The 27,156-nt window shown below is 50.3% G+C and overlaps 1 protein-coding gene across 1 annotated transcript in view; it reads left to right on the top strand.

Moving 5' to 3' along the window:
• LOC140406738 (rho guanine nucleotide exchange factor 25-like) overlaps positions 1–27,156 on the top strand; it is a 166,102-nt gene that overhangs the window by 16,096 nt on the left and 122,850 nt on the right. The window contains exons 2-3 of the mRNA XM_072494690.1: positions 7,421–7,584; positions 23,453–23,574. Coding sequence (XP_072350791.1) covers positions 7,421–7,584; positions 23,453–23,574 — 286 coding nt within the window. The remainder of the gene's footprint in view (positions 1–7,420; positions 7,585–23,452; positions 23,575–27,156) is intronic.

Raw genomic sequence — 27,156 nt, forward strand, 5'->3', positions numbered from 1 at the left:
CCTGGCGGGGAGGGTGCAGATGATCAAAATTAACATACTGCCGAGGTTCCTCATCCTGTTCAGATCAATCCTGATCTACAACCCCAAGGCCTTTTTCCAAAACATAGACAGAATGATCATGCCGTTTGTGTGGAGGCGTAAGAACCCGAAAGTCACCAAATCAACACTGCAAAGAAGAAAAGATGGGGGTGGCCTGGCCTTACCAAACCTGCAATATTACCACTTGCAGCCACAGCAGAAAGAGTGAGGGGATGGGTACGCAAACCCAATACGGAATGTGTGCGGATGGAGGAGGCCTTCTGCAAAGGGATGACCCCCCGGGCCCTCGCCATGGCAGCACTCCCACCCCCCTGAGGAAGTACACATCCTGCCTGATGGTGGTAGCCACACCAAGGATATGGAATCAAATGAGGCAACAGTTCGGTCTGACCGAGATGTCTCCCGTGGCCCCGACCTGCGGAGACCACAAGTTCCCACCAGCCATGCTAGACACCACCTTCAAGAAACGGAGACAGGACGGGAGGACGTTGACAGTCAGGAACTTTTATATGGTCTTTTATACAGACTAACGACACTGGGAGAACTGACGGAGGAGCTGGAACTACCGACAGGACAAGAACTTAGGCACCTACAAGTAAAGCACTTCCTCCGCAAGAAGACAGTAGGATACCCCAGGGCCCCTGAGACCACACTACTAGAGGAACTGATAAACATGGACAGCAAGGAAGGGGGAAACTGCAGGAAAATGTACGGCAGCTACTTACTGGACAGGGCTCGAATGCCATTGGCCAAGGCCAGGCAGAAATGGGGAGATGAGCTGAGGATTCTTGAGCGAAGCACTGAGCAGGGTCAACTCCACCTCCTCCTGCGCAAGGCTCAGCCTCATGCAGCTCAAAGTGGTGCACAGAGCGCACCTAACCAGAACCCGAATGAAATCCCTTTTGGATTTCGGCGGCAGCGGTGCGCAGGGGCCTTCTTGGAGGAGAGTAGCGACTTTAAAACCACTTACCTTTACAGGAGCAGCCCTTTGGATTTCGGCGGCAGCGGTGCGCAGGGGCCTTCTGGGAGGTGAGTAGTGAGTTTAAAAACCTTACCTTTACAGGAGCAGCCCTTTGGATTTCGGCGGCAGCGGTGCGCAGGGGCCTTCTTGGAGGTGAGTAGCGACTTTAAAACCACTTACCTTTACAGGAGCAGCCCTTTGGATTTCGGCGGCAGCGGTGCGCAGGGGCCTTCTGGGAGGTGAGTAGTTAGTTTAAAAGCTCTTACCTTTACAGGAGCAGCCCTTTGGATTTCGGCGGCAGCGGTGCGCAGGGGCCTTCTTGGAGGTGAGTAGTGAGTTTAAAAACCTTACCTTTACAGGAGCAGCCCTTTGGATTTCGGCGGCAGCGGTGCGCAGGGGCCTTCTGGGAGGTGAGTAGTTAGTTTAAAAGCTCTTACCTTTACAGGAGCAGCCCTTTGGATTTCGGCGGCAGCGGTGCGCAGGGGCCTTCTTGGAGGTGAGTAGTGAGTTTAAAAACCTTACCTTTACAGGAGCAGCCCTTTGGATTTCGGCGGCAGCGGTGCGCAGGGGCCTTCTGGGAGGTGAGTAGTTAGTTTAAAAGCTCTTACCTTTACAGGAGCAGCCCTTTGGATTTCGGCGGCAGCGGTGCGCAGGGGCCTTCTTGGAGGTGAGTAGTGAGTTTAAAAACCTTACCTTTACAGGAGCAGCCCTTTGGATTTCGGCGGGAACCGGAAGTTCGACCTCTGGCAAGTCGTCCCCCCCCCCCCCCCCAATAAATTCTGGTGGAGAGGAAACCCGAGACACTACACGTGTAGTGTCTCCCACCCACCCTCCTCCTCTAACCTAATAATAAGACCCATTGGTGTAAGGTAAGTGCCATATTATATTATTATATTATTAGCATTGTGCAGGCCAAGGATTGGAGGTGGAGGAGCAGTCTCTGTCAGCGAGAGAACCTGAGAACATCTCAGAAGGTAAGCAAGTGATTTTTACTTTTATACCTTTTTTTCAAATTGTGTGTGTCGGGGGGAAACTGAAGTGACATCACAGAAAAGCTGTGACCTGAGTGGCTGGTTGGGATTCTAACCTAAATTTTTTTGAGTATTTGGGAACTAATTAAACATAATAACTTAATTATAATTTAGAGGATATCTAAGCCAGAGATCGGAGGATATTATAGTTAGCTATCGCATTTCTATTAGAAATCTAGTGCTAGGAAACAGATAGTTGACAGTAAGTTTGTAATTTAAAAAAAAAAGTATTTATTAAAAAAAAAGACAAATTTTAATTTTAATTAATTGACGCAATGTCAGTTAGAGGGGTGCTGTGCTCTGACTGTGAGATGTGGCAGGTCCGGGAGGCTTCCAGCGTCCCGGATGGCTTCATCTGCAGAAAGTGCACCCAACTGCAGCTCCTCACAGACCGCATGGTTCGGTTGGAGCAGCAATTGGATGCACTTAGGAGCATGCAGGTGGCGGAAAGCGTCATAGATCGCAGTTATGTAAGTGTGGTCACACCCAAGGTGCAGGCAGAGAAATGGGTGACCACCAGAAAGGGCAGGCAGTCAGTGCAGGAATCCCCTGTGGTTGTCCCCCTCTCGAACAGATATACCCCTTTGGATACTGTCGGGGGGGATAGCCTATCAGGGGAAAACAGCAGCAGCCAGAGCAGTGGCACCACGGCTGGCTCTGATGTTCAGAAGGGAGGGTCAAAGCGCAGAAGAGTAATAGTAATAGGGGACTCTATAGTCAGGGGCACAGATAGGCGCTTCTGTGGACGTGAAAGAGACTCCAGGATGGTATGTTGCCTCCCTGGTGCCAGGGTCCAGGATGTCTCCGAACGGGTAGAGGGAATCCTGAAGGGGGAGGGCAAACAGGTAGAGGTCGTTGTACATATTGGTACTAACGACATAGGCAGGAAGGGGCATGAGGTCCTGCAGCAGGAGTTCAGGGAGCTAGGCAGAAAGTTAAAAGACAGGACCTCGAGGGTTGTAATCTCGGGATTACTCCCTGTGCCACGTGCCAGTGAGGCTAGAAATAGGAAGATAGAGCAGACAAACACGTGGCTAAACAGCTGGTGTAGGAGGGAGGGTTTCTGTTATCTGGACCACTGGGAGCTCTTCCGGGGCAGGTGTGACCTGTATAAGATGGACGGGTTGCATCTAAACCGGAGAGGCATAAATATCCTGGCCGCGAGATTTGCTAGTGTCACACGGGAGGGTTTAAACTAGTATGGCAGGGGGGTGGGCACGGGAGCAATAGGTCAGAAGGTGAGAGCGTTGAGGGAGAACTAGGGAATAGGGACAGTGTGGCTCTGAGGCAGAGCAGACGGGGAAAAGTTGCTGAACACAGCGGGTCTGGTGGCCTGAAGTGCATATGTTTTAATGCAAGGAGCATTACGGGTAAGGCAGATGAACTTAGAGCTTGGATTACTACTTGGAACTATGATGTTGTTGCCATTACAGAGACCTGGTTGAGGGAAGGGCAGGATTGGCAGCTAAACGTTCCAGGATTTAGATGTTTCAGGCGGGATAGAGGGGGATGTAAAAGGGGAGGCGGAGTTGCGCTACTTGTTCAGGAGAGTATCACAGCTATACAGCGAGAGGACACCTCAGAGGGCAGTGAGGCTATATGGGTAGAGATCAGGAATAAGAAGGGTGCAGTCACAATGTTGGGGGTATACTACAGGCCTCCCAACAGCCAGCGGGAGATAGAGGAGCAGATAGGTAGACAGATTTTGGAAAAGAGTAAAAACAACAGGGTTGTGGTGATGGGAGACTTCAACTTCCCCAATATTGACTGGGACTCACTTAGTGCCAGGGGCTTAGACGGGGCAGAGTTTGTAAGGAGCATCCAGGAGGGCTTCTTAAAACAATATGTAAACAGTCCAACTAGGGAAGAGGCGGTACTGGACCTGGTATTGGGGAATGAGCCCGGCCAGGTGGTAGATGTTTCAGTAGGGGAGCATTTCGGTAACAGTGACCACAATTCAGTAAGTTTTAAAGTACTGGTGGACAAGGATAAGAGTGGTCCGAGGATGAATGTGCTAAATTGGGGGAAGGCTAATTATAACAATATTAGGCGGGAACTGAAGAACATAGATTGGGGGCGGATGTTTGAGGGCAAATCAACATCTGACATGTGGGAGGCTTTCAAGTGTCAGTTGATAGGAATACAGGACAGGCATGTTCCTGTGAGGAAGAAAGATAAATACGGCAATTTTCGGGAACCTTGGATGACGAATGATATTGTAGGCCTCGTCAAAAAGAAAAAGGAGGCATTTGTCAGGGCTAAAAGGCTGGGAACAGACGAAGCCTGTGTGGCATATAAGGAAAGTAGGAAGGAACTTAAGCAGGGAGTCAGGAGGGCTAGAAGGGGTCATGAAAAGTCATTGGCAAATAGGGTTAAGGAAAATCCCAAGGCTTTTTACACTTACATAAAAAGCAAGAGGGTAGCCAGGGAAAGGGTTGGCCCACTGAAGGATAGGCAAGGGAATCTATGTGTGGAGCCAGAGGAAATGGGCGAGGTACTAAATGAATACTTTGCATCAGTATTCACCAAAGAGAAGGAATTGGTAGATGTTGAGTCTGGAGAAGGGGGTGTAGATAGCCTGGGTCACATTGTGATCCAAAAAGACGAGGTGTTGGGTGTCTTAAAAAACATTAAGGTAGATAAGTCCCCAGGGCCGGATGGGATCTACCCCAGAATACTGAAGGAGGCTGGAGAGGAAATTGCTGAGGCCTTGACAGAAATCTTTGTATCCTCGCTGTCTTCAGGGGATGTCCCGGAGGACTGGAGAATAGCCAATGTTGTTCCTCTGTTTAAGAAGGGTGGCAGGGATAATCCCGGGAACTACAGGCCGGTGAGCCTTACTTCAGTGGTAGGGAAATTACTGGAGAGAATTCTTCGAGACAGGATCTACTCCCATTTGGAAACAAATGGACGTATTAGTGAGAGGCAGCACGGTTTTGTGAAGGGGAGGTCGTGTCTCACTAACTTGATAGAGTTTTTCGAGGAGGTCACTAAGATGATTGATGCAGGTAGGGCAGTAGATGTTGTCTATATGGACTTCAGTAAGGCCTTTGACAAGGTCCCTCATGGTAGACTAGTACAAAAGGTGAAGTCACACGGGATCAGGGGTGAACTGGCAAGGTGGATACAGAACTGGCTAGGCCATAGAAGGCAGAGGGTAGCAATGGAGGGATGCTTTTCTAATTGGAGGGCTGTGACCAGTGGTGTTCCACAGGGATCAGTGCTGGGACCTTTGCTCTTTGTAGTATATATAAATGATTTGGAGGAAAATGTAACTGGCCTGATTAGTAAGTTTGCAGACGACACAAAGGTTGGTGGAATTGCGGATAGCGATGAGGACTGTCTGAGGATACAGCAGGATTTAGATTGTCTGGAGACTTGGGCGGAGAGATGGCAGATGGAGTTTAACCTGGACAAATGTGAGGTAATGCATTTTGGAAGGGCTAATGCAGGTAGGGAATATACAGTGAATGGTAGAACCCTCAAGAGTATTGAAAGTCAAAGAGATCTAGGAGTACAGGTCCACAGATCACTGAAAGGGGCTACACAGGTGGAGAAGGTAGTCAAGAAGGCATACGGCATGCTTGCCTTCATTGGCCGGGGCATTGAGTATAAGAATTGGCAAGTCATGTTGCAGCTGTATAGAACCTTAGTTAGGCCACACTTGGAGTATAGTGTTCAATTCTGGTCGCCACACTACCAGAAGGATGTGGAGGCTTTAGAGAGGGTGCAGAAGAGATTTACCAGAATGTTGCCTGGTATGGAGGGCATAAGCTATGAGGAGCGATTGAATAAACTCGGTTTGTTCTCACTGGAACGAAGGAGGTTGAGGGGCGACCTGATAGAGGTATACAAAATTATGAGGGGCATAGACAGAGTGGATAGTCAGAGGCTTTTCCCCAGGGTAGAGGGGTCAATTACTAGGGGGCATAGGTTTAAGGTGAGAGGGGCAAGGTTTAGAGTAGATGTACGAGGCAAGTTTTTTACGCAGAGGGTAGTGGGTGCCTGGAACTCACTACCGGAGGAGGTAGTGGAAGCAGGGACGATAGGGACATTTAAGGGGCATCTTGACAAATATATGAATAGGATGGGAATAGAAGGATACGGACCCAGGAAGTGTAGAAGATTGTAGTTTAGTCGGGCAGTATGGTCGGCACGGGCTTGGAGGGCCGAAGGGCCTGTTCCTGTGCTGTACATTTCTTTGTTCTTTGTTCTTTGAACAGGTTCTTCCCGGAGGTGGAGGATAAGTGTGAACGGTGCCAGAGGGGCCCGGCCAACCACATCCACATGTTTTGGGCCTGTCCCAAACTTGTAGGGTTCTGGACTAATACTAACCCAAAAGGTTGCAGAACTCTGAAGGCTAACAGTTGGTGACACTTTAATTGCTACAGCAAGAGCAGCTGTGCTGGTGGATCAAGGTTACAAATCTTCATTATGAAGTTGGCACAGATGTCCAATGGCAGCCTTAGAGATACACAGCTGTTTGATGCACAACACCTATGGGAGACCCTTGTCGGACTGATGTGACCAGACCAGAGTCGGTCAATGAGGAAGAAATGGAGATTCCAGACTGAGTTATTAAGTGTCAGGATAGCTATCGATCAGAGTGACCATTTAAACAATCTCAGCTCATCCACCTGAACAGAACCTTCAGTTTTCTCACAACCATCACCTTAGTTGCTGGAATATATTTTTCTGTTTGAAAAAAACATGAGAATTTATGCGTAGCAGCATGAGATCAGAGATTCCTTGGGAATCTGTGTAAGACCTGTTGCACTTATAGCACATGCTTTAAAATAAAGGGTTGACTTTAACTTGCAGCAGGAATCCTCATTTGAATGCCTCTTGTCAGCTGCACAGCCATTTTCCAGCAGAGAGCAATGAATGAAGTTTGGCATAAAGAGAAAGCTGCTGACCAGTAAAGAAAGTGTGGGAAAGTACAGTGCTGCTGGATGGGGGATAACAGAGGCCCAGGCTTACCTTGTGGAACCTGTAGAAGTAATCCTGTTCCTCTGGGATCCACCAAGGAATGCCTTGTTTAAACTTACCTTAGCCGGCCTTGAAAGATTCACTTGGCCAACTTAGGAGCGGCTTAAAATCTCATTGCGGTTCCACACACCATTGGGCTCCAATTTTCATTCATCAATGAGGCTATCACTAGATTGGAACAGGATTCTAAACCAGCAGTGTTACAATCAAAGATCAATGGGAATAGAACGAGAAATGGTCCTACTTTTTTAACTGCTCATCCTGACCAGGGAGAGTGAAAACAGCTGAGGCTATATCCTATCCAGAATGCAATCATAAGAAGCATGCAAAATACATGCAAACCAACCAACCTTTTCACACCCATTGTTGTAATCTCATGAATAATATTTGCTTTGCATAGTCCAAAAAAGCAACACAGAAATCATTCATCCCATTTCCTCCCATTCCCTCTCTTCCACTGGTCCGGTGAAAGAAACTACCTGTTGTTGCTGCTGTAGTTTTCTGCCATTCGAACATTGGCTGGAAAACCTGAGAGTTGACTGTTTAAATTTTGAGACTGGTTCGGTAAGTTTAACCTCAAGTGTTGAACTGAAGTTATTTCTTGTATTGTTGCCGAGATACATTTAGTTTGTTCTTCCCCTTAAGAATTTTGCCAACGAGTTTGTTCTTTTTTTCTAAATGATTACTTTGTGGTCAACCATCTGTGGACTGTTTTAAATCAAAGGTTATTCTTTGACTGCAGTTTGCATTCCATCGATTCGTATATTTTTGAATTGATTTGCGAGAAATAATAGATTATTTATTTGTTTTAGATTGGGGAAAATGTAGAAGCTTAACACAGTGGTTAGCACTGTTGCTTCACAGTGCCAGGGACCCAGGTTCGATTCCCGGCTTGGGTCACCGAGTGTGCAGAGTCTGCACGTTCTCTCTGTGTCTGAGTGGGTTTCCTCTGGGTGCTCCGGTTTCCTCCTACAAGTCTCCTACAAGTGTTTGTTAGGTGAATTGGACATTCTGAATTCTCCCTCAGTGTACCCGAACAGGCGCTGGAATGTGGCGACTCGGGGATTTTCACAGTAAGTTCATTGCAGTGTTAATGTAAGTCTCCTTGTGACACTAATAAAGATTATTATAACTTATATTTTTAACGATCCTATTGTAAAGCAGTGAACCGATAGTCCTCTCCTGGCATTGTTTGAGAATAAGTTAGACCAGTCATTTTCAAAGTCAGGGTCGCGACCCGCGAGTGGGTCGTAGGCGGGAGTCCGGAGTGTCGTATGGCCATCAGCCGCAGCGTTCCCCATCAAAGGCCACGACCGACTTTCAAAAATTCAGTCTGTGACAGGCTTTCAGAATGCCGCCTGTCCCATGAATGCGTCCCCCATAAGCAGCTCAGCGAGGCAGAACGCCTCCTCCTGATACCAGCGAGCTGACCCAGGCGCAGATTCTTTTTGAAAATCAGTGGTGTGTTCTCTCCAGAAGTGATGTGGAGATGCCAGCGTTGGACTGGGGTGAGCACAGTACGAAGTCTTACAACACCAGGTTAAAGTCCAACAGGTTTGTTTCGATGTCACGCTCACCCCCGAGCGTGACATCGAAACAAACCTGTTGGACTTTAACCTAGTGTTGTAAGACTTCGTACTGTGCTCTCCAGAAGTGGCAGCAGAGAGCGGGTCACGGGCCCCTTACACTGACGTCATGTGCCATGGGCGCGAGAGAGATTCCTCCACTTTATAGTTGCCAGCAGAACTGGTGTGAAGTCCACAGCTTCTCGTGAACAACCCATGAAGAAGCAGCTGAAAACAGGGACAGAGCATTATAAAGATGATTCTTTGAGGTATGAGTTTCTGAATTGTGCCACTGTAAATCAGGATGCAAAGCTCATGTGTGTTATAAGCAGGGAAGTCCAGATTAAAACCCTCAAAACTTCAAAGACATGTCAAGAGCATGGCGAGTTTGAGGACAAACGTCTTGATTTTTTTCAACGGATGCAGTGAGATCTTAAATCATCAGCTGAAGCCCTCAGCAGATGTTTAACATTGAAAGATGAAGCAAGTGAGATTGAGAGGACCAAGAAGGCTCACCTGTCACATTAAAGGGAAGTGAAAACGGTGGGTTGAGATGCTTGGGTGGTGTGGGTTGTGAAGGATGGCCAGCTGGGCAAAACTGGTTGAAAAATGGGTCCTGGGCAAAGCAGTTTGAAAAACACTGAGTTAGACAGTGGACCAGGTATGTACTGCACCAGGAATACATTCTCAGAGCCTAATCTTCCTCTTGGGGCCTGATTTGCATATCGTCCATACACCAGATGTACATGGGCAGATGCTTAATTGAACTAACAAAGAGAAAGTCTGGACACAAAGTCAGGTTTTACATCTCTCCCCACCCCCCACAGTGGTGGATTGGTAGGTAGCGGAAAACTGTAAAGTTGGGCACCATGCCATGGGTGTTGTTCCTGAAGACTGCCTTCCTAACCGCCACCCCCCCACCCTGCTGCCAGAATTATACCCCTGTCCACCCATGATAGGTTGATTGATGCCCATAAGCGGGAGACGCCCATACCATGTGTGCAGCCTGGTAGTTTTCACTGCTGAGGTAGATGGATGGGTAAGAGGAGGGTACCTTTTTTATGGGCCCATTGGAGACACCCCAAGGCCTTTGCACACCCGTGATTCCTCTCCCACCTAGCCGTATCCACTTGGCTTCCACCCCACTCGCCAGACCTTCCCCCGACCATGCAACTGCCAAATTTTAAGTTTGTTCCCTTTTGAACTGCCTCTTTTTTTTAAATAAACGTTTTATTGAGGCATTTTTGGTGTAGTAACAACAGCAAGATAAACAATATACATGAAACCATAAACATAGTGCAAAAGCCATTTACCTCTCATACAGGTCCCACCCTTATTGACCCGACTCTAATCTACACTACCCCCCCCCCCCCCCCCGGTCTGCTGACGATTAATTTCCCGCAAAGAAGTCGACGAACGGTTGCCACCTCCGGGTGAACCCTAACAGTGACCCTCTCAAGACGAACTTGATTTTCTCCAAACAGAGAAAGACAGGCATATCCGAAAGCCAGGTCTCCAACTTCGGGGGCTTTGAGTCCCTCCAAGCTAATAGTATCCGTCTCCGGGCTACCAGGGAAGCAAAGGCTAGAACGTCTGCCTCTTTCTCCTCTTGGATTCCCGGGTCTTCTGACACCCCGAAAATCGCCACCTCTGGACTCAGCGCCACCCTTGTTTTTAACACCGTGGACATGACGTCCGCAAACCCCTGCCAAAATCCCCTAAGCTCCGGACATGTCCAAAACATGTGGACATGGTTCGCCGGTCCTCCTGCACATTTTGCGCACCTGTCCTCCACCCCAAAGAATCTGCTCATCCGGGCCACGGTCATGTGAGCCCGGTGAACGACCGTGAATTGTATCAGGCTGAGCCTGGCACATGTTGCGGACGCGTTGACTCTACTCAACGTATCTGCCCATAGACCATCCTCTATCTCACCTCTCCGCTCCTCCTCCCACTTGCGTTTCAGCTCCTCGGTCTGCGTCTCCTCCTGCCCCATAAGCTCCTTATAAATGTCCGAGACACTCCCTTCTCCTACCCACCCTTTGGAAACTACCCTGTCCTGAATCCCCCTTAGCGGTTGTCATGATATGCATTCATGCACATAATGAGATACAGACAGGCAGTGACAGACACCCAGTACAGCCAATCAACACACAGGACTGAACACAACCAATCACCAGGCAGGCAGGTGGTCTTGCACTATAAAACACACGAGGCATCAACATTCTGCCTCTTTCCACTGGTGACAACTGTAGTGACAAGGTGTATATATCAGTTAGCACCTTCTACACGTGGCTCAGAGCTAGTTTGGTCTAGTTAGTTATAGTAAGCACGCTTAGATTAGTAGAGTGTCAAACCCACAGCGAACTGTGTGCACTGTTTAACAAGTTCAATAAAGCGTATTGAGCTAACATCAAAGTTTGGAGTTTACTTTCAAGTACAACTGCATCCAGTTGCAGTCTGTGTTACTCCTGGGTGATTAAAACAACATGGTACCAGTAGTCTACTATCTATAAGTGGTTCACCTCGAGTGACTCCATGACGACCAGCAAGTGCCTTCAAGCGGCATGGAGAAGATCCAGGCCCCTCCACAGCTACAGATCTCCGGCAATCTTGGCGCCAACTGGCGGGTCTTCAAGCAAAGATTCCTTCTCTACATTGAGGCCTCAGACCTCGAGGATGCGTCCAATGCCAGAAAAATCGTGCTGCTCCTATCAACTGCGGGGGACCAAGCCATCCAGATTTTCAACTCGCTTAATTTTACCGACGGCCAGGGCAAGACCAAATTCAAGACCGTTTTGGAGAAGTTCGACAGTCACTGTGAAGTCGAAACAAATGAGACCTTTGAGCGCTGTATCTTCCAGCAACGCCTTTAGGGTAAAGATGAACCGTTCTAATCCTTTCTAACTCATCTCCATATATTAGCGCAGTCCTGCAATTATGGTGCAACCGATGATTCCATGATCAGGGATCAGATCGTGTTTGGGATGCACTCCGATTCCTTGCGGGAGCAACTCCTCAAAATTAAGCACATGACCCTGCCAGTAGTAATCGAGACGTGTACAGTGCATGAGCATGCGAGAAATCGGTACTCCCGTTTCAAATCGGCAGAATACAAAAAACTTGCCTCCCACGAGGCAGAGAGTGTACAGGCCATCGCCCAGATGCAGCGCCTCAGTAGCGATGAAAGCGGCCATTTTGTGCGCTTTTCCCGTGGCCCCACGCATGCGCAACACGAACGGGAGAACGAAGCAGCCGAAAACCAAACTGCGCAGGTGCGAAGGTCGACTGACCGCACTGCGCATGTGTGACGACGCATGGAGCGTAACGACGTCAACGTCATGACGTGCCCGAACTGCGGCACCGCCCACTTAAAGCGGCAATGCCCTGAAAAAGGCAGGCGATGTTTAAATTGCGGGAAGCCTGGACATTATGCAGCCTTATGCAGGTCCGCACCACCAGTCAAGGGCCAGCGATCCGAATTCCAACGCAAGCGCGTTCGATGTGAACAGCAAGGTTTACTGGATTCTGATCCTGGTAGCACTACGGATCCAGAGGACGACTGCCTGGAGTCCCCCTATCGTGTGGGCATCATCACTACATGTGAGTATGCCTCCTGAAATTCAGCATGACGCCTATGTGGATTCCGCGGATGAATGGCGTGCTGTCATACAAGTTAATCAATGCAGCATCCAGTTCATGCTGGACACTGGTGCTTCTGCCAATCTCATCGCTCAAGCTGATTTTGTCATCGCCAGACTCAAGCTCCGGGGTGTCTTGGGTCTCAGGTGGAGGGCTGACGTCCGAGCTGCTCTGAGTGTCGGTGCTCGGCTCATGGGCGACTCCAGCTGTGGCACTGGGTGGGGGCAGAGGACGCATGATGGGCCCGTCCCATCACCAGCAGGTCCTGCAAGGCACAGGACAAAACGTATGATTAGACCACAGACCAGGGGGGAATATGGGTGGTGGGTGGTGTGAGGGTGGGGGTGAGGATGGCGTGGGGGTGAAGGTGGGGATGGAGTTTATGTGGAGATGAGGGTGAGGGTGGGGGTGAGGGTGATGTGGGGGGGTGTGATGTGGGGGGGGTGGTGAGGGTGATGTGGATGGTGGTGTGAGGGTGGTGTGGGAGGGGGTGGAGTTAATATGGGGATGGGGATGGGATGGGGATGCTTTGGGGGTTAGGGTGGGGGTGAGGATGGTGTGGGAGTGAGGGTGGGGTGACGATGGTGTGGCGGTGTGAGTGATGTGGGGGGGTGGTGAGGGTGATGGGGAGGGTGGTGTGGGGTGGGTGGAGTTAATATGGGGATGGTGTTGGGATGGGGATGCTTTGGGGATGAGGGTGGGGGTGAGGATGGTGTGGGGGTGAGGGTGGGGTGACGATGGTGTGGCGGTGTGAGTGATGTGGGGGGGTGGTGAGGGTGATGGGGAGGGTGGTGTGGGGGTGAGGGTGGGGTGACGATGGTGTGGCGGTGTGAGTGATGTGGGGGGGTGGTGAGGGTGATGGGGAGGGTGGTGTGGGGGTGAGGGTGGGGTGAGGAGGGTGTGGCGGTGTGAGTGATGTGGGGGGGTGGTGATGGGTGATGGGGAGGGTGGTGTGAGGGTGGTGTGGGGGTGAGGGTGGGGTGAGGATGGTGTGGCGGTGTGAGTGATGTGGGGGGGTGGTGAGGGTGATGGGGAGGGTGGTGTGAGGGTGGTGTGGGGGTGAGGGTGGGGTGAGGATGGTGTGGCGGTGTGAGTGATGTGGGGGGGTGGTGAGGGTGATGGGGAGGGTGGTGTAGGGGTGAGGGTGGGGTGAGGATGGTGTGGGGGTGAGGGTGGGGTGACGATGGTGTGGTGGTGTGAGTGATGTGGGGGGTGGTGAGGGTGATGGGGAGGGTGGTGTGAGGGTGGTGTGGGGGTGAGGGTGGGGTGAGGATGGTGTGGCGGTGTGAGTGATGTGGGGGGGGTGGTGAGGATGATGGGGAGGGTGGTGTGAGGGTGGTGTGGGAGGGGGTGGAGTTAATATGGGGATGGGGATGGGATGGGGATGCTTTGGGGGTGAGTATGTTGTGGGGGTGAGGGGGGGTGAGGATGTGTGGTGGTGTGAGTGATGTGGGGGGGTGGTGAGGGTGATGGGGAGGGTGGTGTGAGGGTGGTGTGGGGGGAGGGGGTTGACACACGTGTCACGGGGAACCGCAACTAAGCAGGGTCTCACCTCCTCGCCCGTGGCCGAAGTCCACCCTGGCAACTTCCCTTTCCTCTGGGCCGCCGGCCACGTCCAGGGTCCTCTGCTCTGCCACGGTCAGGGGCCGCAAGTCCAGCATTTCTCCCTCCAGTCTTCTCCGGTCCCGGTGGTTGTAGGTGGCCTTCTCCTCCGGGGGGGGGTCCAAACAGAAAATGACAGTGTTAGACAGTCCGACACATGCAGTCCAGGAGGTGGGTAGTTGGTGCCCTCAGTGGCCAGGGCACCCAGCCATGGCAGCTTGTATGGGTGATGGCATGTGGGGCAGGGTGGGGTTTCGCCCTCCCTCTGGGTGGGGGCAGGAGTTAGGTTTACGGCTGTGTGGACGGGGGTTGGTACCTGGGGCATAGTGTTGCATATTCACCCTGGCTGCCCTGAGGAGGTCGTGCAGTTTTTTCCGGCACTACTGTCTGGTCTGGACGGAGTTACCCACGGTGCTGACCGCCTCTGCCACCTGAGCCCAGGCACGGCGAATGGCAGCATTTGGCAGCCACCTTCCGGGCCAGGGTACAAGGTCATCCGCCGATACTGTACGGTGTCCAGGAGGGTCTCCTGCTCGGCATCCGTGAATCTTGGGGCTGCTCTCTTCACTGCCATCTTGTTGGCTGGGATGATGTGTGGGGAGTGAAGTGTGTCTATGCGGCTGCAGCTTGTCAGCCTCCTGAGTGTCAATCGCGGAACCGGCGAATCCCGCACCGTTTCCCATTATAGAGATCATGACTACAGGGTGACCAAGATTGGGAACTGAATATTCAAGGATGTTCGGCATCTAGGAGGGATAGCCAAAATGGAAAAGGAGATGGGGCAGCACACTGAGTAAGGAGCAAGATCAGTCCATGAGTAAGAGAGGATCGTAGAACGAAGGATAAAGATGTAAAATCAGTTTGGGTGGACCTCAGAAAAAGCAAGGGGCAGTAAACTTTGGTGATAGTTGTTTATAGGCCACCAAACTGTAATGCAAATGTCAGGCACGATATAAGTTAGGAAATTAGAGCTGCACGTAATAGATGGGAAATACAGTAATAATGGGTGACTTCAATTCATACAGGTTAGGCTAACCAAATCAGAATTAGTGCTCTGGAGGATGAATTCCAGGAGCGTGTACAAGATGGGTTTCTGAAGCAGTATATTGAGCAGTATACTAGGGATCTGGCTATTTTGGATTTATTTTTGGGAAATAGTGACTATAATATGATAGAGTTTTGCATTAAGTTTGAATGCGATATAGTTCATTCTGAAACTAGGGTGTTAGATTTGAAGAAAGGGACTTCCGGGTGCGGCGATGACCAGCTGAGTCGCACGTTTCGGCAGCTCCCGGTGAAACGGACTTTTGGGCTCTTGATAGGAGCCCCAACGGCAATTTTGACGGCTAAAAACACTGTGCGGTAAACCAGAAGGGAATCCCCCCTGGATACGGATGAAAAAAGGAGGAAAAAGTGGCCGGATTGCAGTGGATCCTTTAGAACAGCGGCAAGGAAGGCAAGCAAAAACCAAGATGGCGTCGGAAGGTGGCAGTTTAACATGGGGCCCTGAACAACAAGAGTTCTTGAAATGCTGTGTGGAAGAGCTCAAAAAGGAAATGAAGAAAGAGCTGTTGGCCCCGATACTACAGGAGATCGAAGGGCTAAAGGAGGAACAAAAGACCCAGGAGCGGGAGCTTCGGGTCGTGAAGGCAAAGGCAGCCGAGAATGAGGACGACATACAGGGCCTGGTGGTGAAGACGGAGAAGCATGAGGCACATCAGAAACGATGTGTGGAAAGGTTGGAGGCACTGGAGAACAACGCAAGGAGGAACAACTTGAGGATTCTTGGTCTTCCTGAAGGTGCGGAGGGAGCGGACGTCGGGGCATATGTGAGCACGATGCTGCACTCGTTAATGGGAGCGGAGGCCCCGGCGGGTCCGTTGGAGGTGGAGGGAGCATACCGAGTGATGGCACGAGGACCGAGAGCAGGAGAAATTCCCAGAGCCATAGTGGTGAGATTCCTCCGTTTTAAGGATAGAGAAATGGTCCTTAGATGGGCAAAGAAAACTCGGAGCAGTAAATGGGAGAACGCGGTGATCCGCGTTTATCAAGACTGGAGTGCGGAGGTGGCGAGAAGGAGGACGAGCTTTAATCGGGCCAAGGCGGTGCTTCATAAAAAGAAGATAAAATTTGGAATGCTGCAACCGGCAAGACTGTGGGTCACATATCGAGGGAGGCACCACTACTTTGAGACAGCGGATGAAGCGTGGACTTTTATTGTGGAAGAAAAACTGGAATGAGCGGGTTATTAAAAAGAACGTTTGAACAAAGTGGTGGGGCGAATGTGGGGGGCGAAGAGGGGGGTTAAAAAGGGGGGAAAGAGGAGCTTTATGTACTAATCCTGCGATGTGGTAACTTTCCTCTCTTCCACAGGTGGTGATGGGGGAGGAGGGGAGGTGGAGGAGATGGGGCGTTGGCCATTGGGGGCGGGGCCAAGGGAGAAGCGCGGGCTTGGTTCCCGCGCTATGATAATCATGGCGGGAATAGAGAAGCAGGAAGGAGGGGGCGTCGCACTGTGCGAGCCGAGGTCACGGGGGGAAGCCGAGGTCGGCCAGAGTTTGCTGACTTCTGGGAGCAACATGGGGGGAGTAATTACGCTAGCGGGGGATCTAGCGGGGGGGGTGGGAGGAGGGAATTACTGGGTTGCTGCTGCTGGGGAGAGGGGGGAGCTGGTATGGGAGGGGATGGGCGGGTGGGCACCACCTGGGGGAGATACAGCTGCGTGGGAACCGGGTGAGGAGCTGGAAAAAGGGGATGGCTAATCGACAAGGGGGGGGGGGTGGTAGGAAGCCCCCCAACCCGGCTGATCACGTGGAACGTGAGAGGGCTGAACGGGCCGATAAAGAGGGCACGGGTACTCGCACACCTTAAGAAACTTAAGGCAGATGTGGTTATGTTACAGGAAACGCACCTGAAACTGATAGACCAGGTTAGGCTACGCAAAGGATGGGTGGGGCAGGTGTTCCATTCGGGGCTAGATGCGAAAAACAGGGGGGTGGCTATATTAGTGGGGAAGCGGGTAATGTTCGAGGCAAAGACTATAGTGGCGGATAACGGGGGCAGATACGTGATGGTGAGTGGCAAACTACAGGGGGAGACGGTGGTTTTGGTAAACGTATATGCCCCGAACTGGGATGATGCCAATTTTATGAGGCGGATGCTAGGACGCATTCCGGACCTAGAGATGGGAAAGCTGATAATGGGGGGAGATTTTAATACGGTGTTGGAACCAGGGCTAGATAGGTCGAAGTCCAGGACTGGAAGGAGGCCGGCAGCAGCCAAGGTACTTAAAGATTTTATGGAGCAGATGGGAGGTGTAGACCCGTGGAGATTTAGCAGACCTAGGAGTAAGGAGTTCTCGTTTTTCTCCTATGTCCATAAAGTCTACTCGCGAATAGACTTTTTTGTGCTGGGAAGGGCGTTGATCCCGAAGGTGAGGGGAACGGAGTATACGGCTATAGCCATTTCGGATCACGCTCCACACTGGGTAGACTTGGAGATAGGGGAGGAAACAGGAGGGCGCCCACCCTGGAGAATGGACATGGGAATAATGGCAGATGAGGGGGTGTGTCTAAGGGTGAGGGGGTGCATTGAAAAGTACTTGGAACTCAATGATAATCGGGAGGTCCAGGTGGGAGTGGTCTGGGAGGCGCTGAAGGCGGTGGTTAGAGGGGAGCTGATATCAATAAGGGCACATAAAGGGAAGCAGGAGAGTAAGGAACGGGAGCGGTTGCTGCAAGAACTTTTGAGGGGGGACAGACAATATGCGGAAGCACCGGAGGAGGGACTGTACAGGGAAAGGCAAAGGCTACATGTAGAATTTGACTTGCTGACTACGGGCACTGCAGAGGCACAATGGAGGAAGGCACAGGGTGCACAGTACGAATATGGGGAGAAGGCGAGCAGGTTGCTGGCACACCAATTGAGGAAAAGTGGAGCAGCGAGGGAAATAGGGGGAGTGAGGGATGAGGAAGGAGAGATGGAGCGGGGAGCGGAGAGAGTGAATGGAGTGTTGAAGACATTTTATAAAAAATGATATGAAGCGCAACCCCCGGATGGGAGGGAGAGAATGATGGGCTTTTTGGATCGGCTGGAATTTCCCAAGGTGGAAGAGCAGGAAAGGGTGGGACTGGGAGCACAGATCGAGGTAGAAGAAGTGGTGAAAGGAATTAGGAGCATGCAGGCGGGAAAGGCCCCGGGACCGGATGGATTCCCAGTCGAATTCTATAGAAAATATGTGGACTTGCTCGCCCCGGTATTGACGAGGACCTTTAATGAGGCAAAGGAAAGGGGACAACTGCCCCCGACTATGTCTGAAGCAACGATATCGCTTCTCTTAAAGAAGGAAAAGGACCCGCTATAATGCGGGTCCTATAGACCTATTTCCCGCCTAAATGTAGATGCCAAGATCCTGGCCAAGGTAATGGCAATGAGAATAGAGGAATGTGTCCCGGGGGTGGTCCACGAGGACCAAACTGGGTTTGTGAAGGGGAGACAGCTGAACACGAATATACGGAGGCTGTTAGGGGTAATGATGATGCCCCCACCAGAGGGGGAAACGGAGATAGTAGTGGCGATGGATGCCGAGAAAGCATTTGATAGAGTGGAGTGGGATTATTTGTGGGAGGTGTTGAGGAGATTTGGTTTTGGAGAGGGGTATGTTAGATGGGTGCAGCTGTTGTATAGGGCCCCGATGGCGAGCGTGGTCACGAATGGACGGGGATCTGCATATTTTCAGCTCCATAGAGGGACAAGGCAGGGATGCCCTCTGTTCCCATTATTGTTTGCACTGGCGATTGAGCCCCTGGCGATAGCGTTGAGGGGTTCCAAGAAGTGGAGGGGAGTACTTAGAGAGGAGAAGAACACCGGGTATCTTTGTATGCGGACGATTTGTTACTATATGTGGCAGACCCGGCGGAGGGGATGCCAGAAATAATGCGGATACTTGGGGAGTTTGGGGATTTTTCAGGGTATAAATTGAACATGGGGAAAAGTGAGTTGTTTGTGGTGCATCCAGGGGAGCAGAGTAGAGAAATAGAGGACCTACCGTTGAGGAAGGTAACAAGGGACTTTCGTTACCTGGGGATCCAGATAACCAAGAATTGGGGCACATTGCATAGGTTAAATTTAACGCGGTTGGTGGAACAAATGGAGGAGGATTTCAAGAGATGGGATATGGTATCCCTGTCACTGGCAGGGAGGGTGCAGGCGGTTAAGATAGTGGTCCTCCCGAGATTCCTCTTTGTGTTTCAGTGCCTCCCGGTGGTGATCACGAAGGCTTTTTTTAAAAGGATTGAAAAGAGCATCATGGGTTTTGTGTGGGCCGGGAAGACCCCGAGAGTGAAGAAGGGATTCTTACAGCGTAGCAGGGAAAGGGGGGGGCTGGCACTACCGAGCCTAAGTGAGTATTATTGGGCCGCTAATATTTCAATGGTGAGTAAGTGGATGGGAGAGGAGGAGGGAGCGGCGTGGAAGAGATTAGAGAGGGCGTCCTGTAGGGGGACTAGCCTACAGGCTATGGTGACAGCCCCATTGCCGTTCTCACCGAGGAACTACACTACAAGCCCGGTGGTGGTGGCTACACTGAAGATTTGGGGACAGTGGAGACGGCATAGGGGAAAGACTGGAGCCTTGGGGGGGTCCCCGATAAGAAACAACCATAGGTTTGCCCCGGGGGGGAATGGATGGGGGATATGGAATGTGGCAAAGAGCAGGAATAACGCAACTGAAAGATCTGTTTGTGGATGGGAAGTTCGCGAGTCTGGGAGCGCTGACCGAGAAATATGGGTTGCCCCAAGGGAATGCATTCAGGTATATGCAACTGAGGGCTTTTGCGAGGCAACAGGTGAGGGAATTCCCGCAGCTCCCGACACAAGAGGTGCAGGACAGAGTGATCTCAAAGACATGGGTGGGGGATGGCAAGGTGTCAGATATATATAGGGAAATGAGGGACGAAGGGGAGACTATGGTAGATGAACTAAAAGGGAAATGGGAAGAAGAGCTGGGGGAGGAGATCGAGGAGGGGCTGTGGGCAGATGCCCTAAGCAGGGTAAACTCGTCGTCCTTGTGTGCCAGGCTAAGCCTGATTCAGTTTAAGGTATTACACAGGGCGCATATGACTGGAGCACGGCTCAGTAAATTTTTTGGGGTGGAGGATAGGTGTGCGAGGTGCTCGAGAAGCCCAGCGAATCATACCCATATGTTTTGGTCATGCCCGGCACTACAGGGGTTTTGGATGGGGGTGCCAAAGGTGCTTTCAAAGGTAGTGGGGGTCCGGGTCGAACCAAGCTGGGGGTTGGCTATATTTGGGGTTGCACAAGAGCCGGGAGTGCAGGAGGCGAGAGAGGCCGATGTTTTGGCCTTTGCGTCCCGAGTAGCCCGGCGCAGGATATTGCTAATGTGGAAAGAAGCCAAGCCCCCGGTGGTGGAGACCTGGATAAATGACATGGCAGGGTTTATAAAGTTAGAGCGGATTAAGTTCGTTCTAAGGTTGTCGGCTCAAGGGTTCACCAGGCGGTGGCAACCGTTCGTCGAATACCTCGCAGAAAGATAGATGGAATGGAAAAAAGAAGGCAGCAGCAGCAGCCCAGGATGGGGGGGGGGGGGGGCCAGAAGGACTCTCAGGGTTGTTATTATATACTGTATAATATGTATAGGTCGTTGCTACAGATAATGATATATTGGACTGTTAAATTATATTTTTGGAGAGTGTTACTTGTGATAAGGCAGTTGCCAATTAGGGTTAGTTTTCATTTTTGTTATTTATTATTTATTCATTTTCTGATTATAAAATAGGTCATTGTTATTTGTGTTGTTATAATATTGTGTAAAGGATGCACAATGTACTGTGTTGGTTGACCAAAAATTTTCAATAAAATATTTTATTTAAAAAAGAAGATTTGAAGAAAGGAAATTATGAAGGTACGAGGGACAAGTTGGCTCTGGTGGATTGCGAAAGTGCCCAAAAAGATTTGACAGTTGACAGGCAATAGCTCGTATTTAAAGAAATACGACACAGCCTACAACACATATGTATACCTCAAAGGCACAGACACCAAAAAGGTCTGCGGTTAACGACAGAAGTTAAAGATTGCATTAGATTAAAGGAAGTGGCTTCAAAGGATTCCAGAAAACATGGTAAACCTGAGGATTTGGAGTTATATAGAACTTGGTAAAGGAAGCCCAACACACGGATTAAGAAAGGGAACGGAGAATATGAGTGCAAATTGGCGAGGAACATGAAGACGGCTTGTAAAATCTTCTTTCAGTATGTGAAAAGGAAAAGGTTAATTAGGGCAGATGAGGGTCCATACCAGGTGGGGTGAGGAGAATTTATAGTGGAGAATAGAGAAATGGCAGAGGAACTAAACAGTTACTTTGTGTCTGTCCTCACGAAAGAAACTACTGAAAAATTCCCAGATTAACAAGGTGACCAGGGGACTTGTGAAACCGAGGAACTAAAAGAAATGAGTACTGGGGACCAATTGTATTATTTCCAAATTTTACCGATGACGCCAAACCTGATGGGCAAGGCTACAAGGAGATTTCAAGATAACTTGGAGAGGCTAAGTGAAAGGACGAGAACACGGCAGATGGAATATAATGTGAATAAGTGTGAGGTTATTCACTTTGGTCAAAAAAAAAGTAAAGCAGAATATTTCTTAAATGCTGAGAGGTTGGGAAGTGTTGGTTTCCAAGGGCATCTGGGTGTCCTTGTTCACGAATCCCTAAACGTTAGTGTGTAGGTGCAGCGAGCAACTAGGAAAGCAAATAATATGGTGGCCTTCATTGTAATGATATGTATATAATTAGGTTAGTGAAGAGTTAATAATTACATCTATATGTAAATCAAGCACTAGAGGGCTTTGCTAATCCTCAGTATTTAAAACACCCTCTGAGGAAATTCTGGGAGAAGCATAGAGAGAAGCTGGAAGGAGTAGCATAAGGAGAAAGCATGGTGAAAGGATAAGAAGAAGATTAGAGTAGATAGACTTAGATATTAGTAGATATTACTTTTTTACAATAAATTTAAAGTACCCAATTCATTTTTCCAATTAAGGGGCAATTTTAGCATGGCCAATCCACCTACACTGCACATCTTTGGGTTGTGGGGGTGAAACCCACGCAAACACGGGGAGAATGTGCAAACTCCACACAGTGACACAGAGCCGGGATCGAACCTGGGACCTCGGCGCCGTGAGGCAGCAGTGCTAACCACTGAGCCACTGTGCTGCCCCAATATTACTTAATTATTATCTGCAAATCAGTAGAGTGTGCGAACTTCATTTAATTAGTAGTGTAATAATAAATTAGTTTTGTTTCAATCTTTTGATTGGTATATTCTTTATCAACACCACATTCCCAGATCATTCTGGAAGAAAGGACAAAGAATACAACATATTACCATGAATGGTAATATAACATTCATTACATGGGTATTTGAGTACAGGAGTAAAGATGGCTTTCTGCAGTTATATTGAGCCTTGATGAGACCTCACCTGGAATATTATGTACAGTTTGGTCCCCTTATTTAAGGTGGGTATACTTGCCATAAAGGGAATGCAATGGCGGCCCTTGGGATGATGGAATTGTCTTATGAGGAGAGATTGAGGAGACGGGGACTGTATTCCTTAGTGTTTCAAAAAATGAGGGTGACCGCATTGTAACTTAGGAAATTCTTACAGGGTATGACAGTTGGATGTAGATGTTTCCCCTGGCTGGTGAGTCTACAACCAGGAGACACAGTCTCAGAATAAGGGGCAGGCCATTTAAAACTGAGATGAGAAGGTTACTGGGGTGTGTGAGGACAGATCAGTCACCAATGTGGAGGTTGGCACATAGCATAGAAACTGACCCATCCCTACCATTAACCACATGTCCATTCTCCCGCAGGATCTCCAGCCAATGGTGCCAGCCTATCCGGGGCACCCACCCCACCCCCCTGCCTCCCATAGGAACAGCTTGGAGGAGAGCTCCGAGGATGCAATGGTGGACACTCTGTGAAACCCATTACAATATCAGATACAGCTTATTGCTCCACATTTCCCTCCTCCATCAAGACTTCTAGTGCGATTGGAAAACATTGGTGCATATTCCCTCCAATGATCAGCACCTCTGACAACCACATTGCACCTTCCATTTAAGGAGTGCAAGCTTTGTTTAAGTAGTGCTAACATGTAACAGTATTGGGCCCCCTGCTGATTGTGCAATCAGTGAACAATGGGGGTGGAGCTGACTGCACATCAAGTCATTATAATGAGCAAGTAACATGAAGCTTTTATGGATTACATTTGAACAGGCAATCCTTGTACCGATTTTCAGGGAAAGTCCAATTTAGCGTTCATGCATCATTCATATACATGATGTGGAGATGACGGCGTTGGACTGGGGTGAGCACAGTAAGAAGTCTTACAACACCAGGTTAAAGTCCAACAGGTTTGTTTCAAATAACTAACTTTCGGAGCCCAGTCCCAGCTCAGGGCTCCGAAAGCTACTGATTTGAAACAAACCTGTTGGAATTTAATCTGGTGTTGTAAGACTTCTTACTGTTCATATATATGGTTATTGTTCACTTTTTATTTAAAGGGTGCAAATTTCTCACGTCGACATTTATTCACTTCTAGGTTCTGGAACCAGGCTGCTGCTTCTTAACTAACTTGAAAGATCACTTTGGTTTCAATTCAATGAATTCTTCAAAACCACCTCATGATGAAGAAAAACAGGCCAAAGCAATTAAAGGCACAAAGTAAGCTAATTTTCTTTAAAATCTTAGAAGTAAAATGTAGTGATATGCCTTCAATAAGCACCCAACGAGTGATGAATGTAACTTAAGAACATAAGAACATAAGAACTAGGAACAGGAGTAGGCCATCTCCCCGAATCCCTTTATTCTTTAGAAAGGTATCTATCTTTTTCTTAAAAACCTTTAAAGAAGGAGCCTCAACTGCTTCACTGGGCAAGGAATTCCAGAGATTCACAACCCTTTGGGTGAAGAAGTTCCTCCTACACTCCGTCCTAAATCTACCTCCCCTTATTTTGAGGCTATGCCCCCTAGTTCTGCTTTCCCTGACCAGTGGAAACAACCTGCCCGCATCTATCCTATCTATTCCCTTCAGAATTTTATATGTCTCAATAAGATCCCCCCGCATCCTTCTAAACTCCAATGAGTACAGTCCCAGTCTACTCAACCTCTCGTCATAATCTAATCCCCTCAACTCTGGGATCAACCTCGTGAATCTCCTCTGCACTCCCTCCAGTGCCAATATGTCCTTTCTCAGGTAAGGAGACCAAAACTGAACACAATACTCCAGATGCGGCCTCACCAACACCCTATACAATTGCAGCATAACCTCACTAGTCTTGAACTCCATCCCTCTAGCAATGAAAGACAAAACTCGATTAGCCTTCTTAATCACCTGTTGCACCTGCACACCAACTTTTTGCGACTCGTGCACCAGCACACCCAGGTCCCTTTGCACAGCAGCATGTTTTAACATCTTACCTGAGGCTTTAATACACTAAACAGATAGCCTCCTGGCCTCTGGTCCTGAACTGGGACGGAGGCGGAGACTAGCTACCTTTATACATGAGCCTGAGGGGAGGAGCCACAAGCGGAGCCAGCCGGGACAAGCCCAGGCATGTACAACACAACACAATGCAACACAGTGGTTTACCACATTCACCCCCTATTTGAAAATGAGTCCGGCGGGAGTGAAGTGGTCTTAAAGGTCAAGTCTGTTGGGGGCCTTGACCTTCCGCCGTGATCGCCTCAGTCCCGGCTGTGATGTGGGCACCGGTGTCGAGACCTGTGCGTCCGGGAGCGTGATGTCCTCTTCTTCACCCAGTTGTTGAGTCGGTGGAGGGGGGAGCGGTGTATGGGCGGGGTTGGTGGTAATGGTCGCCCATGGGCCTGCTGGTGCTAATTCGTGAGGTAGGTGGGCAGGGGTGGGGAAAGACGGTGTTGGGTCGGGGGTGGTGGTGATGGTCGCTGGAGAGCCTGCTGGTGCCAAATCCCGAAGGGAGACTGTGTCCTTTCGCCCGTCCTGGTGTGCCATGTAGGCATATTGTGGATTGGCATGGAGGAGCAGGACTTTCTCGATGAGGGGATCTGATTTATGGCTCCTCACATGCTTCCTGAGGAGGACGGGCCATGTGACTGCCAGCCAGGACGGGAGCGAGACCCCGGAGGTAGATTTCCTGGGATAAGCAAACATATGCTCGTGAGGAGTCTCGTTGGTAGCTGTACACAGGAGCGTCCGGATGGAGTGGAGCGCATCGGAGAGGACCTCCTGCCAGCGGGAGACTGGGAGGCTCCTAGACCGTAGGGCCAGGAGGACTGCCTTCCAGACCGTCGTGTTCTCCCTCTCTACCTGTCCGTTTCCCCGGGGGTAATAGCTGGTCGTTCTGCTGGAGGCGATGCCCTTGCTGAGCAGGAACTGACGCAACTCGTCGCTCATGAAGGAGGATCCCCGATCACTATGGATGTAGGCGGGGAACCTGAACAGGGTGAAAAGACTGTGCAGGGCCTTGATGACAGTGGCAGAGGTCATTTCAGGGCACGGGATGGCGAAGGGGAGTTTTGATTACTCGTCAACAATGTTGAGGAAGTACACGTTACGGTCAGTGGAGGGGAGGGGTCCTTTGAAGTCGATCCTGAGGGGCTCAAAAGGGCGAGAGGCCTTTACCAGGTGTGTTTTGTCTGGCCGATAGAAGTGCGGTTTGCACTCCGCGCAAACCTGGCAGTCCCTGGTCACGGTCCTGACCTCTTCAATGGAGTAAGGCAGGTTGCGAGCCTTGATGAAGTGAAAAAAACAGGTGACCCCTGGGTGACAGAGGTCATTGTAGAGGGCCCGGAGTTGGTCTACTTGTGCGCTGGCATAGGGCATCTGGGGGCTCATTGAGTTCCCCAGGTCGATAAAAGATATCGTAGTTGTAGTGGAGGGCTCGATCCTCCACCTCAGTATCTTCTCATTCTTGATCTTGCCCCGCTGTGTGTTATTTAACATGAAGGTAACCGACCATTGGTCAGTGAGGAGAGTGAACCGCCTGCCGGCCAGGTAATGCCTCCAGTGTTGCATAGCTTCTACGATGGCTTGGGCTTCCTTTTCGAGGGAGGAGTGTCGAATTTCGGAGGCATGGAGGGTACGGGAGAAGAAAGCCACGGGCCTGCCCGCCTGGTTGAGGGTAGCGGGCAGAGCAAAGTCCGACGCATCCCTCTCCACTTGGAATGGGTTGGATTCGTCCACCGCGTACCATCGCGGCTTTGGCGATGTCTGCCTTGATGCGGTTGAAGGCCAATCGGGCCTCGGCCGTCAGCGGAAAAACGGTGGATTTGATAAGTAGGTGGGCCTTGTCCGAATAATTTGGGACCCACTGGGCATAGTACGAGAAGAACCCCAGGCATCCCTTCAGGGCCTTGGGGCAGTGAGGGAGGGGGAGTTCCATGAGGGGGCGCATGTGGTCGGGGTCGGGCCCTAGGACTCCCGTGTTCCACGACATAGCCGAGCATGGCTAGGCGGGTTGTGCGGAAAACGCATTTTTCTTTATTAAAGGTGAGATTCAGGAGTTTAGCGGTGCGGAGGAAGCGCCGGAGGTTTTCGTCATGGTCCTGCTGGTCATGGCCGCAGATGGTGACATTGTCTAAGTACGGGAAAGTGGCCCGCAGCCCGTACTGGTCAAACATTTGGTCCATTTCTCTTTGGAAGACCGAGACCCCATTGGTGACGCCGAAGGGGACCCTGAGGAAGTGGTAGAGGCGGCCATCTGACTCGAAGGCAGTGTATTGGCGGTCCTCCGGGCGGATAGGGAGCTGGTAGTATGCGGACATCAAGTCAACTGTGGAGAAGACTCGATACTGCGCAATCTGGTTGACCATGTCAGATATGCGGGGGAGGGGGTACGCATCGAGCTGCGTGTACCGATTGATGGTCTGACTGTAATCGATGACCATCCGGTGCTTCTCCCCAGTCTTGACGACCACCAGTTAGGCTCTCCAGGGGCTGGTACTAGCTTCAATGATCCCGTCTCGCAGGAGTCGCTGGACCTCCGACCTGATAAAGGCCCTGTCCCGGGCACTGTATCGTCTGTTCCTGGTAGCGACAGGCTTATAATCCGGGGTGAGGTTTGCGAAGAGCGAGAGTGGGTCGACCTTAAGGGTCGCGAGGCTACAGACGGTGAGGGGGGGGACAGGGGTCCGCAGAACTTTAAAGTAAGGCTTTGGAGGTGGCACTGGAAGTTGAGCCCCAGTAATAGGGCAGCGCAGAGATGGGGAAGGACGTAGAGTTTGAAGTTAGCGTACTCTACACCTTGTACAGTGAGGGTCGTGACA

The sequence above is a fragment of the Scyliorhinus torazame genome, chromosome 2 (assembly GCF_047496885.1).
Source record: "Scyliorhinus torazame isolate Kashiwa2021f chromosome 2, sScyTor2.1, whole genome shotgun sequence".
Classification (NCBI taxonomy): domain Eukaryota; kingdom Metazoa; phylum Chordata; class Chondrichthyes; order Carcharhiniformes; family Scyliorhinidae; genus Scyliorhinus; species Scyliorhinus torazame.